We start from the raw sequence: 15,298 nt of genomic DNA, 5'->3' as shown, positions 1-15,298 counted from the left end.
AATGCAGCACGTATCCGGGTCCAAACTCGTCGTCAAGCAGCGGGTGGGAGGGTTGATCTGGGTGCTCCCGGAAGCCGTGGTGCAAGTCCTTGGCTTGAGCAGTCTGCCTTCGTCTGCGATGCTCGGCCAGCCGCAAGGCGAAGATGTCACGATGCAGCGTGTATCGCTCATGGAAGGCTTTGCAGGAGGACTGGGAACAGTAGATGGAGGGGATATTGTACCGGGTACCTTGGGCGACTCTTCGAGTCCTTGTCCTCTGTAGAGTCTGACTTCTTGTCGCCGTCCTGAGACGCGTCCTTATCTTTCTCCTTCGTCTTCTTCTTCTGCCGGTCCTCCCACTCCTGCTTCACCTTCGCTATCTCTTCCGGGCTAAGACCCATCTTCGCGCCACCGGCCCCCACGCCGTCGTTCGCCTGGCCCACCTGACTGGCGAAGCCGGGTCTGAGAGATGGGTGTCGCATGTGTAGAGGAAGTCTACGGTCTGGATAGTCGCGAGGACGGTGGTAGACGGCTTGTGGCAGACGTAGCACGGGCGGGCGGTGGCGACGGCCTGGGAGAGGAGAGGGTGGACGGGGCGCAGAGGGAGGGGTGGAACACGGACTCACCCGCTTGTAGTAGATGTTCTGAAAGGACATGGGCGTGCACGAGATGGCGCGGATGACCGCCTGGGCGACCCTGCCCCTCCCGACTGCAGACGGGCGATGATCAAGTGATAAGTCCCGCGCACGGCCACCCGCCTTATAAACCACCCAGCCAGACGTCGCTCCCTCACTCTCTCGCTCTCTCTCCCACCCAGCCATGTCCACCGCAGGTCAAGTCATCAAGTGCAAGGCCGCCATCTGCTGGGCCGCAGGCGAGCCCTCAAGCTCGAGGAGGTCGAGGTCGCGCCCCCACGCGCCCACGAAGTCCGCGTTAAGATCCTCTACACGGGTGGGTACCTGGCCGATCGCACTGCCATTCAAATCTAACCGACCACCGCGCAGGTATCTGCCACACGGACGAGTACACCCGCAGCGGCAAGGATCCCGAGGTACGCAGCCATCGTCGCAGACATGCCATCGAGATCTCATGCATTCCCTGCGTAAAGGGTGTGTTCCCCGTCGTTCTCGGCCACGAGGGTGGCGGAATTGTGCGTTTGCGATCTCTCGATCCTCCATCACTCGTTGATCCGCTCGCAGGTCGAGTCCGTCGGCGAAGGCGTTACGAGCGTCTCTGTTGTACGTCTTCGATCGAGATTTCATTTTGCGCTGAGATGTACCTGACATTGCCGAATGCAAGGGCGACCATGTCATCCCCCTCTACACTGCCGGTGAGTTCCCATGCGCAAGATATCAACTCAGTCGTGCTGATAGATTGACAGAGTGCCGCGAGTGCAAGTTCTGCAAGAGCGGCAAGACGAACCTGTGCGGTAGCGGTCAGTATATGCGCCTCCGAGAGCTGGACGAGGATACTAACGTACCGTTTCACACAGTGCGTGCCACCCAGGGTCGTGGTCTGATGCCAGACGAGTCCGTCCGCTTCACCTGCAAAGGCCAACCCATCAACCACTTTGTGAGTCCAAGGATTGCCGTCGCATACACTCATGTTGACCCAGGTTGGCAGATGGGCACGTCAACCTTCTCCCAATACACCGTCGTCGCGGACGTCTCGATCGTTGCGGTGAGCCCCAAGGCCCCCTCGAGCGTGTCTGCCTGCTCGGCTGCGGCATCACCACCGCCTGGGGAGCAGTCGTAAAGCAGCCGGGCATCCGTAAGTACCACGTCTCCTCCGCACGCGTTCCTCTCGACTGACTGTTGTCGACATAGAGGGTAGCACCGTCGCCGTCTTCGGCTGCGGCGCCATCGGCCTCGGTGTCATCGCCACGTCCGCGCTCGTCAAGGCCTCGCGCATCATCGCCGTCGACACGAACCCGGGCAAGGAGGCCTGGGCGAAGAAGATGGGCGCGACCGACTTCGTGAACCCCGCCAAGCTGGCGGAGGGCAAGCGCATCCAGGATTACCTCGTCGAGATCACCGATGGCGGCCTCGACTTCACGTTCGACTGCACGGGCAACGTCCACGTTATGCGTACCGCGCTCGAGGCGTGCCACAAGGGATGGGGCGTCAGCACCATCATCGGTGTCGCTGCTGCCGGTCAGGAGATCTCTACGAGACCGTAAGTCGTGGCATGGCCGAGAAGTGGAACGTTGCCGACCCCTTTCCCCTTTCTAGGTTCCAGCTCGTCACTGGTCGGACCTGGCGCGGTAGCGCGTTCGGTGGTGTGAAGGGCCGCACCGAGATCCCCGGTCTCGTCGAGGGTATGTCTCGCTCGCTCATTTGTGTCGAAAAGCCCTTATCTCACTGCCTGCTCTACAGACTACCTCCAGGGCAAGGTGAAGATCGACGAGTACGTCACTCACAGCCGGACACTCGACGACATCAACGCCGGCTTCGCCGACATGCACGTAAGTGGCTGCGCAGTCGCTTCACCGTTTTTTATCTGAGAATTATGACCTTCTGTAGGCCGGAGATTGCATCCGCTGCGTCGTCGATATGTCTTAAAGCCCGTTTGGTTCAGCGGCGCGCTGCTAGAGAAAAGTGCGAGAAGGGAGAATATGTAGCTGTCACATTGTATCATCATAACAATGCAATCGTCTTGTAGCACAGACTTTCACGAAATGACAAGTGAGTTGAGAGCGGACGCCATGTTTCGCGAGCTTGGAAGAAACAGAAATACATCATATCATGGGCCGTTTGTAAGTTCGCTACATATAGATCGTTCATTATGCCTCTGCCTCTGCTGTGCAATCGTACATGATCCTGCTTTCGTGTATCTGCGGTTTCCCATTGTCATTTATTGATTGAGCTCCAGGACAATGCCTACACAAACGTATGGTCAATGCTAAGATGGAGCAGCAATATTTGCTATGAGTGCAATTACCTGCTCCGATGGTTTCTCCACCGCGGCGAATTAGTATTCTGCCCATGTCTTTGTTCACAGAGAACGGCTCTATCGGGATGGGCTGCGCCTTCGCAGAAGGGCCGGACGTGCCGCTGGGACGCAGTGAGATCTGCACCTCCGCAGACGCGCCCTTCGTCAAAACGCTGCAAGTGGATGAGAACCATTCATCAGGCGTTGCGATGCTCAATGTTGCGGCACGTACCGAGGGTTCTTCTTGACGACTGTGCCTGCGGCTCTGTCGAGTGTAGCGAGCAGTTTCGAGATGGACGCGGGGACGTCGTGCGAGTGGTGGTAGAGCTCGACCTGCGAACGTTCATATACGTAGGCTGCAGAGGACATGCTGACATACCGATGCGCCGACGGTGATAGGAATGTCGATGTCGAAGATGATGACCCTCGCCGTGAACGAGCTGGAGAGCGGGATGACGTCCGAAGGTCGGCAGAGAACGCTCCCGATGGCCAAGTGGGCAGGGTCGACGGATGTTAGGTAGACGATGACGTTCGCGCCGTCGATGGCCCACGGCAGGCTCTTGTCGTCGCTCATGATCGCTGCAACACGAAGAAAATGAATGCTTATGTGCTCATGAAACGAAGAGGACTACGTACACTTCACCACTGCAGTACCATCTCCGGTAGAATGCGAAGATGCTCGCCCACTTGAATGACGCCGCCACATACCCGACCAGCAACTCCGAGCCCAGCGCCTTGTTCTCTGAAGACGTTGGAGATAGGGAAGCGAAGGGGTGCAGTAACATTACGCGACGGGGGTTCCAGTGCATCTAAACCGTTATTAGCGCCTCGGTCACTGATTGTCTTGCTAGGCGACGAATACCTAAAAGGTCTGTTAATGTGAGACCGGTGTACCACTTCGAAAGGGCTTGAGCCTCAGGGCCTGCCGGGTCGTGAGGTTGATGCCTGCCATGGCACCGACCGGGACGAACTTGGTCTTGGAAGGATGGAAACCTGACTGAACAAGGAACGTTTAAGGGCATCGCATATGACCTCATAGCGGATGTTGTCCCATTGCACCTAGACCTCTGTTCAGTGAGGTTGTGACACTAAGACACCAAGAAACACACCTGATCTAATTTGTTGACAGCAACGATGACCTGACTCACGCCCAAGCTCCGTACAAGTAGCAGATGCTCGCGTGTCTGGCCGCCTCTCTGGAACCCAGCCTCGAATTCGCCTGTCGCGGCATCCACAACGAGAAGGGCCGAATCCGCTTGTGAAGCACCAGAGATCATATTAGGTATGAAGTCCTTGTGACCCGGTGCGTCCAGAATCGTGATGTCCCTGTGCGGTGTGCTCAATGATTGTGTAGCGATGTCCATGGTGATACCACTGCGAACTCATGTGAGACTTGTAGCAAATGAACACCACTGATACCAACCGTTCGCGCTCCTCAATTGTGCCGTCAAGTTCCCAAGCCCAACTGAAGCTGCCTTTCCCGATCTTACTGCTGCCGCGCTCATTGGCGACTCGCTTCTTCTCGTCCATGCGTCCCAACTCATATAGCAGTCTCCCCATAAGAGTAGACTTCCCAGCGTCGACATGACCTGTCATGTGTGAGGTGACATATCATGGTTATTGATAGCCAAACAATCGCACCGATCACAACAAGACTCAATCCACGCTTCTCGCCATGCTCCTGAGCCTGGAGCTCTGCCCTCACCTGTTCGAGGAGCTTGTCGAAAGCAATGGCAACCTTAGGCGGTTCTTCTTCCACGATCGGCTCGTCTTTGAGCGCGAGGTTAAGACCAGAAATGTCCATCTGGGCTTGGCCGCTTGCGTGTCTAGACAGTGGGGTCTCTTTGGAAGCAGTTTTCTTGGTCGCCTTTGCCGATGTCGCATCCTTCTTAGGCTGCGCCAACTTGGCTGCCTTCTCGCGCTCTTTGGCAGCTACATTTTATTGACATACATAATGATAGTTAGCACATCATCGTCAGCGCCCAAAAGTCAGGAAGCAGCAGCATCAACAACAGAACGAGAATGAGAAGAACGTCCTGAGGGAGGTGAACGTGGAAGGGGCGAAGCACCGGAAATGGAGCGTGGCGCGAGCGATGTCCCCCGTCTAGCGTTGAATACGACGTCATCTGGGCTGGGCACGTCAAAGGAGAAGCCACGAAGGGCCGCCAACTCCGGGGCTGGGGGAAGCAGGCTGTCGTGCTTGCTCGAACGCTTTGACTTCTCCGACCTGCTGTGAGTCGAGCCATGTTTGGAGGAACCGCTTCGCGACTCGCTTGATGATCTCTCCCTGCGACCCGTCTGCTTGTCGTCGGTGTCTTGAAGGGTCATCAGAGCGGTTTCATCGACGAGAACGGAAGCGAAGGCTGAGGGCGACGCACGGGAACGAATGGCTTGTGGCGAGAACAGCGGCGATAGCGGTGTAATCTGTGGTTCTTCAAGAACGGGCTCAGGCTCACGTTCAGCCCTTCGCTGCGCTGCCTTGCTCTTCATTGCGAGCTTGGACGGTTTTGCCTCCTTTGCACCACTGGTTCGCGGTGACAACATATCGGGTGTCCGCGCAACTTGTGGTATTGAAGGCGGCAATGCGGACCGATCTTGTGACATGAGGCTGCTGAGTGTCTGATAAGAAGTCGTGATGGCCGTCGTTGCAGTAGCACCATTCGCTATGGGCTGCATATATTCGGTATGGGTTTTGTTCAACACCAATGGCGTGTTAGATGGCACAGCAGACGTCTTCTTCGGCTTTGGCATCCATGGCCCCTGCTGTTGTGCAGCCTTGGCTTGGGCTAGCATGGCAAGCTTCGAAGGCTGCTTGCCAGTGGGATGTAACGACACAGGAGATTGGGTATCCCTGATTGGAGGGGATGTGGGCTGGACCAGGCTCAATTCGCGCGTCGCCGTGGCCGCTGGAGATACTCGACGCGAGAGCTTTGGTGGATGGGCAGGTGGCGGTGAAGGTAACTCTATGCGAGTGGGAGCAGGACTGGCTCGCTCGATAACGGGCTCCGGAGCCTGTGGCGCACCCTGACCAGTTCGAGTTGTGGCGTCGCCAGCAGCTTCATCGACAGCTTCCAGTTCCAATGCAGTCGCTATGGCCCGACGCACATGAGACGACATGGACGACGATCCAGTGACGGTAGATGCGTCATCAGCCTCGTTAGCGAACGACATCATGGATGCGGCAGAGGGCCTGAGGCCAGGATAAGTCACAAGAGACTCGTCGCCGTCTTCCGACGTGTACGTCCTTGAGCTAACACTGCTCGCGCTCGACCGCATGCTCGACCTCGAACTCGCGAGTGACGACAGTTTGGATTTCTTCTCGCTGCGGGCTTTATCGTGGACTTCCTCGTCAGTATTGAAGGGATATCCGGGATGGATTCCATGGCGGGGACTGGTACAGGGGTGCCTCGCTCGGGAGACCTCGAGGATGGTGTCCGCGACGCAGAGGGTGTTACGGAAGGAGCGGGCTCATGATATGATAGTCGTTGAAGCGCCGAACTTGATGGAGACGGAACAACGTCGTTAGGACTCGGCAATGTGCGCTCTGAACAACACTTAGTAGAGCACATGACAGTACAAGGAGATCACGCACCAATCACTTGTCCGTAGTCTATGGTTGATGTCATTGAGGTCGCATAGGAGACACGCGGTAGAGCGGGGGCCCTAGGACGCGGTGTAAGACTAGCCTCAGACTCGGACCGCTCTGTCTTCTCCTCGATGACACTCAGAGTGGTGTGGTGAAAACCATCAGAGGGCTCAGAGTAATCAACGTCTTCGTCTTCGGGTTGCATTTGTGCCAACCGAATGAGCGGGATGTTTGATCTACCAGACATGGAGGGAGGAACAAAGCCAGGGTAGACAGGTTGATAGTCCAGGCCTTCAGGCTCATCGTCTTGAGGAACAGGCGGCAAAGGTTTCTCTGCCGGGTCTGGGCATACGGATAATTAAGAACGTTGACGTTCCATGGCACGCTCGAGGGACAAGTATCGACACTCCGGCTTCGTTTCCACGTTCAGAGCCCGCGAGAATGTGAAAGCGACGAAGGAAGAAATAGAGACAAATCGGGCATGAGCAACCCACCTTTGCGCTCTTGAGTAACCTTCTTCCTCTCCTGCTCCTCTGTAAACCGGCTAAGCTCAATTCAATGACGGGAGTGTGTGTGACATAACATACCCATTAGATAGTCGACGCTTTTGACAACGTCATACTGGTAGTAGTACAGGTATCCTTGATCTCCTGGTCTGATAGACCAGACTGCTCTGGGGATCCAAGTGTTATCCTGACACGTTCCAGCCCCTCCATCATTTGTTCTGCATTGCGTTTAACATTGCGTAGATTGTCTTGAAAGACTACGTACCATATTCTTCAGGGTCCATATCGGCCTCCCCGCCATCCGATGCGTAGTCATCCTCGAGTTCCTCTGAAGAATCGCGGTCATCTAGAGGATTGCGAGAGTAATTACTGCCATACCTTGAACGTTGATATTGCGTACAAATCTGTGACGAGACATTATGGGTACACGGAATGTACACGGTATTGAGAAATAAGGATAGACAGGGGATGGAGAGGCGGCGATCAGTGCGGCGAGCAAGACCGTCGCGGTGGTTCTCCCAATGATGTTATGCCTCCCCCCTCACGTGCACTCCGTCACATCCGCTGCCGGCGCGTTTGCGGTCGCTGGCCGATCGAGTCTCGCTGTCTTCTCCTGAGTATCTTTACCCCTCACCGCAAGATGCTTGCTTTCTCCCAGCGCGTTGCTGCGGCTGCGCGTACCTCTACGAGGGTAAGTTGCTCAGGATTGCTGGAATGTACTCACTGTGACGCGTCATTGGCAGGCCTTCTCTACCACTCCTTCCCGGTCGGCAGACCTAGCAAAACTAGTTCTGATTGGTCGCTTGGGCAAGGTCCCTGAACTGCGTTATACCAGGAATAACAAAGAATATGTGCAGTGCGTGTTCCATGCCCTTATATATACCGCTCGAAGCAGGCTGATGTGTGGTGGGGAATTGTAGATACACCATAGCGACTACTAACTACCCTCCTCCTCCCCCCAACCCCGACGGCAGTGAGTCTCATTTTCTACCACATTACATGGTGTACTCATCGCGTTATCACTTTCCGCTACAGCGCGCAATGACCCAAAGACAACATGGCATAGCATCCTATCCTTTAATCAGAACGTGAACAACTACCTGCGCATGTTGAAGAGTGGCTCTCAAGTTTACGTGGAGGCGAACTTCGAGTTGCGGGAGCCCGACCCCAGCGCTGATCCTGACACTCCGCAGGGTCAGCGACAGATCTTCCTACGCCATGGTTCGCGTCCTGCAACTGCTCTTCACGTATTGACATTAACATTCAACGCAGAAACTATACGCGTGTTGAAGAATCCGAAGAACGCGAGTTCAGAGGAAGGGCCCTCGGAAGAGGAGCCTTGATAGCCCCCTATATATGTTACCTGTCTTTGGATGTAATGGCCATTCGTTATATATGCGTACATCTCGTATCAGCTAATACACTGTCATCAGCCTAGAAGTCATGGTCGTCGCGATACTCGAGCTCGGAGTGCTCGTGCAGTCGTAATGACAATCCAGTGGAACTGGATGGCTCTGTCGTCCACGCCTTATTCATAATACCTGATAAATACCCGATCCAACGAAAGAGAGGAATGTTCATACGGTGCTTTCTCGGGGGTCCCTTGGTGGGACAGGCATTGGCATAGAAGCTGTCGGCAGAGTGAACTCATCGTCCCTGGCTAACTTCTTCAGGTAGTCCCGGACTGCTGCGACGACCATCTAGGAGTAATGCGCGAGTCAGCAGGATGGCAACCCACTCAAGGTGAGTACGCACATGATGATCGTCGGTGCTCGATCCTGAATAGCATGCCACTATTGCGATCGGACAGCACGGTGCGTTCTTCGACGTTTGCTCTTCAGTGTCGTCTTACCTACGTGAAGTAGCTAAAGGGATATTACCTCAAGCCAAATTGGGAACGCTGTGATTGACGGAATATCAGCCACTGCGATGCTTCGAGAACGCATCCGGACTGACCGCCCCCGTTGATTCTGTAGTTACCTTCAATACCTAGCTGCTTCGGTGTTTTACCCATCGCGCCCATGCCTTCTCTACGTAGTAGCTGGAGTGCCCTGTACGGCGCACTACAGCGACCATGCCCTGCTCGTGAAGAGCCAATAGGACGCGGTATCCTAAGGAAAAACCAACATGTCCACTCACCTCAAGGCAAGACCAACTATCCAGACTAACGTCTCCGATGCCAGAGAGACCGCCCAAGTCACCGACAGTACACGCAAACAGAGTATGACCAGCGATGGTCTGAATAGAGATCACAAGCCCTTTTCCCTTTCCATGGCGCGAAGACGCTCGGAAACGCTTTCGAAGAGACAGACCGAGCGTGACGGCGTCATTGGCATTGAACGAGCGGAACCGGTAGATGGACTCCTCGTTCAGAGCTTGACTGGCCAATTCGGCATCGCTGGGAGGCATTGGCGTATGGAAGCCGTTGAACATGGGAGGGTCGGCTGCTTTCGAGAACTCTTGTGGAGACTCAAGTGATGGCGTGAGTCGCGCAAGGATGAGAGATTAGACAGCGGACGCGATTTAAAACTCAAAGGAGGTGAAGAGAATATTACGGCACGAGGGGAACAGCGTGCAAGCGCGAAGACATGAGGCATTCGTCGACAATGGGCGTGTTGATTGTTCTGAGCCTCCGATCCCGAACCTTCAGCATTGCATACGCATTCAGCAGTATCTTGGCCGCACGGGCTCCATATTGGTTGTGCGCTATCATGTCTTCTACGTCGTAGTGCGTGTCAGGGTGTATAACGGTGATTGAGGCGAAAGACAAGGCGTGCGGATGCAGAATCATGTGTGGCTCGCTCGCGTCTTCAACGCGTCCTGGGCCTGAGCCTGCTCTTTCAGCGCGACCCTCATGTCCGCCTTTCCAGAACCTGCTATTTCACGATCTCCTGTTGGTATTTTCAACGCCTTCTGACTACAGGACAGGAAGACGGCCCGCGCAGAGAAAGACAAACGCAGAGCGTCTGAAGTGGTATTCGGTCGTGAAATATGTCGAGCGTAATGACGATTCGTCCGGCCGTCCTGCAGCCTTCCTCCCCGGAAGATGATAGCAACTTCCGAAGGAGTCTCCAGATCAACATGAAAGGGCTTGTTGGCGATGCTGTAGGCAACGTGAGTACGCAACATTCACTATAGGTCTGGTATAAGGGGGCAGGAGGACGGAGCTGCGATGTATGAGTTACATGCCAGAGTTGTCCCAGAAATGTCCATGACTCTGTCATGCGGAACTTTGCTGGCTTCCGAAAGATACCACAGCACACGTAACCCAGTATTCGATAATAAGAAACTGAATATGTCTGCATTCTTTTGCAGATGAGCATCAGTCCCAGCAGTCGGGACGTGGTTCTTGCGACGTATGTCTTGCACACAGCGATATCTACCGGCTGACATCTGCGTAGGCGGAACGGTCTTTTCATAATCGACTTGGAAGCGCCTCTAAATGTTCCACGGTTCGTCATAATATGATTGTCCGCATATATACCGTTTGTGATTTCCTCCTAGCTTTCTGCCCCAAGGCGGGACCTGGGATGTTGCCGATGTACAATGGAATCCACACCTCGCTCGCAGCGAGTATATTGTGTCCACTTCCAGCGAGAAGCTGTACGTTCCCTAAGTAATCTTGCTGACGTGCTTCAATGTCTGACGTCTTTGCCAGCCTGATATGGAACCTGTACATGTCTGGAAAGACGTCCATTGAGCACGTACTGCGATCACATTATCGTGCCATCACCGATATCAACTGGCACAACACGGAGCCAGATGTTGTGGTGAGCACAGGTATAGATTCTTGGCTGTGGGCCTGGGACCTCCGTGCAGCACAGAAGCCAGTGATGGGTGAGCAACCCATGATCGTATGCCATAGCAAAATGCTGACGGGCTTCAAGGTCTATGCGCTTTTGGCTGTGAGTAGACTAGTGCATTGGAGGAAACGAGGTATTCAGCGTACGCGCAGCTGGTGGCACGCAGGTGAAATGGAACCGTCGAGATGGAAATCTTCTGGCTTCCTCTCATCAAAACGAAGTTCTGCTTTGGGATCGCCGAGTGAGCACGCTCATACTATGCTGACCAACCTCCGTCAACTGACACTGCCCAAAGAAGGGCTCTCTTCCTGTTTCTCGAATCAGAGCGCATACTGCGAAGATTTATGGCATTGATTGGGCGCACGGCCGAAGTAATGAGATATTGACTTGCTCCTTGGACAAGTCGATAAAGCTCTGGGATACGCAGGACGCACAACAGGATGGCGACCTCGTTCCGAAGCTCACCATTCGGACTGCTTATCCTGTTTGGAGAGCTCGTGATCTGCCCTTCGGTCGAGGCCTACTAAGCTTGCCGCAGAGAAGCGAGACCACTCTGGAGATGTATGCTTACGAAGATCCGCATATGCCGATGGACGTCTTCGAGGGACATGCGGACGTGGTCAAGGAGTTCGTGTGGCGGAGAGGTGGACCAGGTCATATCCACTTCATGTGTATTTGACATAACGACTCACCATTGTTATCCAGATTGCTCTGATTTTCAGCTAATCACTTGGTCCAAGGATAAAACGCTGCGGTTTTGGCCCATCGATACAGACTCAATGCATGTGAGGATCTTGGCCGTCTATATGCGCACAATCACCTCACGGGAATCGTAGAGAGCAGGACTATCTACACCTACGCAGCCTAGTCGCACGAGGCGCCCCGTCGCGAGACGAAGGTGTCGTTCAGCAATCCGCCTGTCGGCAATGACCTGCCTCCAAAGCTCTCTGCACCTGTCGGTCACCGAGGTATTCTTGCTGAAGTGCGCGCACCGTTCCCTTACGACCATCTCGTTCAAATATCCCGAAACTACCAATGGAGCGGGAATTGACTGAACTGCCACAAGAAACCAATGGCAGTAGTTCGTCGCCTGCACTGTCTAAACCTATTCCCATTGCACAAGAGCGAGGAACAATGACTCGCGGTCATCTCGCAGGTCGGTCTGCTCCTATCAGCACTTTCGGTTGGCTGTCCAGTGTCGAATTTGGGACGAAGAGAGAAGGGAGCTCAGGTCCTGGTAGCGGAGTAGAAAGCGGGAACGTCTCTCGTCTCAACTCGGTGTCAAGACCCCCTTCCATTGTGGATCGGTCAGTATCGTTGGCCATGTCGACTAAACAGCGCAATGGCGAGCGGAGAGGCAGTCAGGATGACCATCGTGATGGTGAACCAGCCCATTCTTTGCACGATGAGTAAGACACCTCTTTCATCTCTGCGTTCGTCCCTGATGGTCTGCAGAATCACGACTGTCATTAACAAACTGAGCACTTCGAAGGTGAAGCTCGAGAACGCGCAAGATCTTACGAAGAAGCGAACATGCACCTTCGGCTTGCATGGTCCATGGGGCGAAGGCACGTCAGTGTTCATTAGGATCACCTTCACTTTTCCCCGCGACTACCCTCAAGCTACCCATCCGATGGGAACTCCAAGGGTTGATTTGGATAGGAGTCCGCTCATCGATATGCCGACTCGCGCATTCATTCTTCGGCGTCTTCGCGCTATCCGGGAGAAGGAAAGACCATGCTTGGAGAAATGCCTGCGGTTCCTGCTTATCGGGGATGACGAGGAACATGTAGGTCGTCGTATTGGGATGGACTCAGAGTCCTCCTCAGATGAAGACATGCCACCATCGACTCGCCGTAACCGAGGCACTAGCTTCTCCTTGTTGAGATCTGACAAGAATCTCGCCGAACCTAGGACATCTCAAGGGGTGTTCGGTCCTAATGGTGAATGGCATTCGATAACTCTGAGCTATCCTCAACTAAGGCCATCTCTTGTGCATAGGTCAACTCATTTGCTTCTTTCCCGCCCCACCAAGGATCGTCAAGAACACAATGCGTGAGATCTTGGTGTCACCGTCTCTAGCGTCGCCAGCCTTGCTGTCCGACGCCGTACGGCGACTTACGCATGCTGCTCAGGACCGGGATGCGACAGTCACTGAAAGCAACTACCAGGCTGACGATGCGGGGAATATTCTACGGATAATGACAAACTTGTCCACTTACTCGCAACATAAATCCCGGCGCGTCTCGGAACAGTCCAGGCCTATGGAAGACATCCCTGTTAATTATTCGCTATTAGCCCAGAGACGCAGTTCCGTTCTCATCAAGGACACGTCTACTCTGGTTGGGATTGATGCCACCATGGCTTCGGAGTATACGTTTGCCGCGAACAGCCCCACAGAGTGGTGCAAAGAAAATGCTGACATCGCGAAGGCAAGAGGTCGCATCGACCATGAACGAATATTGCGGATACTGGAAGCCGTCTTCACCGAGGCGACGAAGCTGGGTCAGGATGGACATGTACTGCATCCGTCAACGCACGGTAATCGAGTGCTAGCTGTTCGAGTTGCGACAACGCTGTGAGTTGTAATCTTTCCCACAATATCGTAGGAATTAAACACGGTTCCTCAGGTATCAAGAATTGTCGCAAACTAAGGACATTCAAATGTTAGCCATGTTATCTGCCCTCCTCCTACAATCGACAGCTTTGTGTGAGTGTCACGCATGCGAACTACAAACGTTATACAGAGCAAGGGATTCTCATGGGCACATTTTCGTAGCCAATTCCAATACACAAAAGACTCCGAACACGAGCACTCCTGAGTATCGTAGGGCACTACAGCGTAGAGTCTCACTATCTCCTATATGGCCACGCACATCACCATCCCCAACACCCGTCGCACCCCCTCTATCATCCCCTACTTCTTCACGAGGTTCTTGGTCGAGTTTGTTCCATGCCGGCAGCATGCGGCAGTTCATGACAGGTGCTATATTTCATCTCCCTGACCGAAGTTTTGTCTGACCATGTCATACAGGTCCCAAACCGCGGATGCCCATTCCACTCCCTGACGGTGGGCATGTCGGTCGTGGACACTCATCACCCCATCAGGGACATCATCGAGACTCGTCCGTTCATCATACACCGCCGATAACCAAGTCGTGGTCAGAAGCTCCCAACATGTCTTCCGTTACGTCACAATCACCTTCTCATCTGCGGGACATCCACGACGACCAACCTTTTCACAAGTGTTGTCGACTCCTAGATTGGGTCCTGACCAAAAGCGGCTCAATGTTCACATCGCACCGGAGCCTCCGGATCCAATGTAAGGCATTCAACTCAGTGTTTCGAAGTTTGGTCTTTCACGATGGGTACTGTCCAGGTCTTCTTTACTGGGGAGTCTGCGAACGCAGCTTCAGTGCCATGTCTTGGCATATGCTGAGATGCTTCTAGTATGGGGTCTACCTGAGAAGCGGACAGAGCTGCTCAAGTCCGTAGAAAGGGAGCTCCTCTCAACAGTATTCGACTCCGCCGTTGCGGCGGATTGTCTAGGTATGCCTTACCGAAAAGGCTTGCTTCATGTCGCTGACCTCTACTGAATCAAGGCTGCGTGCGAATATGTGGGCATGGTGTGCAACAGAGCGACAATGACGCTAGCACAGAATGTGTGACTTGTGGAGGCAAGACATATTTCCCTCGCTGCTCGGTCTGCCGTCTCCCAGCGAAAGGTGAATGGCCTACCTTTTCTCCCGGTCAGTAATGCTAACGGAGTGCGCCAGGGCTTTCTCACAACTGTCTCCTCTGTGGGCATGTAACGCATATCACTTGTCTAAGGACAAGAGCGAAGCACGAGGCGGCATGCGCGACAGGTTGCGGGTGCTACTGCGTATTCACGGCTCCCGAAGCCCCTATGGCTAACGGCGTTCGCCAGCTGCCACCTCCCCAAGTGCTTAGATTATGATGTCCGCTGCTACGAGATCTCCCGTGGCACCGCTAGTCTCCAGAACCTCCGTAAAATGCATCGGTGCTCACAACCCAGTCTGTACGAACACACACGTAGCGTATATCTCGATAGCGAATTACTGTACATACTCTAATAGGCCGTACCCCATGTCGGGACACTGTTCAATTAGTAATAGATAGATGACAACTGTACTGTCCAGGGTATATAATGTACAAGACACCCCACACATCCGTTGCTAACATCCTTCAATATGGACTCTGGCTCACGCTTCTGTTCGCCACACTATGGCTTTGCGCGCGGACTCGGCTGTTTTCCCTGGTCGCGTTGATGGGTGTCGCAGGGGTCCGTCGTAATAGCCCGTGTGGGCCATCTTCACCGAGCCAGCTCACTGTCCGTCTCCGGCGCACAGACTCGGGAGTAGATGCAGGCTCGTGTTCAGGGTCTCGAGAGTGAGGTCGAGACACGTCGTCGCGAGGTGGCGAGCCGAGGAGTAGGGCGCGCTGGACATGTCACAGTGAGACTGCAGCCCTTG

General features: G+C 54.3%; 8 protein-coding genes across 8 annotated transcripts; 4 read left to right on the top strand and 4 right to left on the bottom strand.

Annotated features, from left to right (window-relative positions):
• Positions 1 to 26: 26 nt before the first annotated feature.
• Positions 27 to 785, bottom strand: B0H18DRAFT_967475 (AAA-ATPase Vps4-associated protein 1-domain-containing protein; the record flags this gene model as incomplete). The annotated part of the gene is made up of 4 exons (XM_048043419.1): positions 606 to 785; positions 428 to 550; positions 239 to 380; positions 27 to 177 (listed from the first exon to the last, which is right to left on the bottom strand). Coding segments are annotated over exons 1-4 (446 nt in total), but the record flags the coding sequence as incomplete, so codon positions are not given.
• B0H18DRAFT_967466 (glutathione-dependent formaldehyde dehydrogenase) lies at positions 786 to 2,680 on the top strand. Its single transcript, XM_048043418.1, has 14 exons — positions 786 to 824; positions 854 to 930; positions 984 to 1,030; positions 1,088 to 1,129; positions 1,179 to 1,217; positions 1,279 to 1,309; positions 1,361 to 1,414; positions 1,472 to 1,551; positions 1,603 to 1,644; positions 1,665 to 1,749; positions 1,806 to 2,154; positions 2,211 to 2,296; positions 2,355 to 2,443; positions 2,502 to 2,680. The coding sequence occupies exons 1-14, from the start codon at positions 799 to 801 to the stop codon at positions 2,538 to 2,540; spliced, it is 1,086 nt and encodes a 361-aa protein (XP_047901322.1). The 5' UTR covers positions 786 to 798; the 3' UTR covers positions 2,541 to 2,680.
• On the bottom strand, positions 2,666 to 7,514 carry B0H18DRAFT_1205725 (uncharacterized protein). The gene is made up of 17 exons (XM_048036146.1): positions 7,381 to 7,514; positions 7,268 to 7,330; positions 7,084 to 7,220; positions 6,991 to 7,029; positions 6,503 to 6,838; positions 4,980 to 6,239; positions 4,552 to 4,842; positions 4,334 to 4,499; positions 4,020 to 4,284; positions 3,882 to 3,969; positions 3,773 to 3,832; positions 3,624 to 3,719; positions 3,547 to 3,555; positions 3,290 to 3,489; positions 3,143 to 3,243; positions 2,920 to 3,083; positions 2,666 to 2,858 (listed from the first exon to the last, which is right to left on the bottom strand). Exons 3-17 carry the CDS (start codon positions 7,085 to 7,087, stop codon positions 2,833 to 2,835), a joined length of 3,105 nt encoding a protein of 1,034 aa, XP_047901320.1. The 5' UTR covers positions 7,088 to 7,220; positions 7,268 to 7,330; positions 7,381 to 7,514; the 3' UTR covers positions 2,666 to 2,832.
• On the bottom strand, positions 6,943 to 7,506 carry B0H18DRAFT_17490 (uncharacterized protein). Its single transcript, XM_048036971.1, has 3 exons — positions 7,381 to 7,506; positions 7,268 to 7,330; positions 6,943 to 7,220 (listed from the first exon to the last, which is right to left on the bottom strand). Exons 1-3 carry the CDS (start codon positions 7,418 to 7,420, stop codon positions 7,087 to 7,089), a joined length of 237 nt encoding a protein of 78 aa, XP_047901321.1. The 5' UTR covers positions 7,421 to 7,506; the 3' UTR covers positions 6,943 to 7,086.
• Positions 7,515 to 7,642: 128 nt separating the features above from the next.
• Positions 7,643 to 8,345, top strand: B0H18DRAFT_1112651 (nucleic acid-binding protein; the record flags this gene model as incomplete). The annotated part of the gene is made up of 5 exons (XM_048032848.1): positions 7,643 to 7,693; positions 7,746 to 7,858; positions 7,923 to 7,975; positions 8,038 to 8,223; positions 8,275 to 8,345. The coding sequence occupies 5 exons, from the start codon at positions 7,643 to 7,645 to the stop codon at positions 8,343 to 8,345; spliced, it is 474 nt and encodes a 157-aa protein (XP_047901319.1).
• A 475-nt stretch (positions 8,346 to 8,820) lies between these two features.
• On the bottom strand, positions 8,821 to 9,755 carry B0H18DRAFT_17382 (uncharacterized protein). The gene is made up of 2 exons (XM_048036965.1): positions 8,883 to 9,755; positions 8,821 to 8,823 (listed from the first exon to the last, which is right to left on the bottom strand). The coding sequence occupies exon 1, from the start codon at positions 9,433 to 9,435 to the stop codon at positions 8,992 to 8,994; it is 444 nt and encodes a 147-aa protein (XP_047901318.1). The 5' UTR covers positions 9,436 to 9,755; the 3' UTR covers positions 8,821 to 8,823; positions 8,883 to 8,991.
• Positions 9,756 to 9,993: 238 nt separating this feature from the next.
• On the top strand, positions 9,994 to 14,763 carry B0H18DRAFT_1081137 (uncharacterized protein; the record flags this gene model as incomplete). Its single annotated transcript, XM_048031346.1, has 20 exons — positions 9,994 to 10,116; positions 10,318 to 10,358; positions 10,404 to 10,454; positions 10,507 to 10,605; positions 10,661 to 10,839; positions 10,890 to 10,907; positions 10,958 to 11,046; positions 11,101 to 11,458; positions 11,511 to 11,605; positions 11,683 to 11,817; positions 11,847 to 12,214; positions 12,261 to 12,748; positions 12,807 to 13,285; positions 13,461 to 13,515; positions 13,555 to 13,627; positions 13,652 to 13,788; positions 13,914 to 14,127; positions 14,185 to 14,354; positions 14,408 to 14,530; positions 14,582 to 14,763. 20 exons carry the CDS (start codon positions 9,994 to 9,996, stop codon positions 14,761 to 14,763), a joined length of 3,477 nt encoding a protein of 1,158 aa, XP_047901317.1.
• Positions 14,764 to 14,796: 33 nt separating this feature from the next.
• B0H18DRAFT_17283 (uncharacterized protein) lies at positions 14,797 to 15,268 on the top strand. The gene has a single exon (XM_048036962.1). It carries the CDS (start codon positions 14,974 to 14,976, stop codon positions 15,217 to 15,219), a length of 246 nt encoding a protein of 81 aa, XP_047901316.1. The 5' UTR covers positions 14,797 to 14,973; the 3' UTR covers positions 15,220 to 15,268.
• The last annotated feature ends 30 nt before the right edge of the window (positions 15,269 to 15,298 follow it).

Source organism: Fomitopsis serialis (assembly GCF_022376445.1).
Source record: "Fomitopsis serialis strain Sig1Antser10 chromosome Unknown B0H18scaffold_1, whole genome shotgun sequence".
In the NCBI taxonomy this organism is placed as follows: domain Eukaryota; kingdom Fungi; phylum Basidiomycota; class Agaricomycetes; order Polyporales; family Fomitopsidaceae; genus Fomitopsis; species Fomitopsis serialis.
Note: the sequence above shows the minus strand (reverse complement) of the source record. Positions and strands in the feature narration are given on the sequence as shown.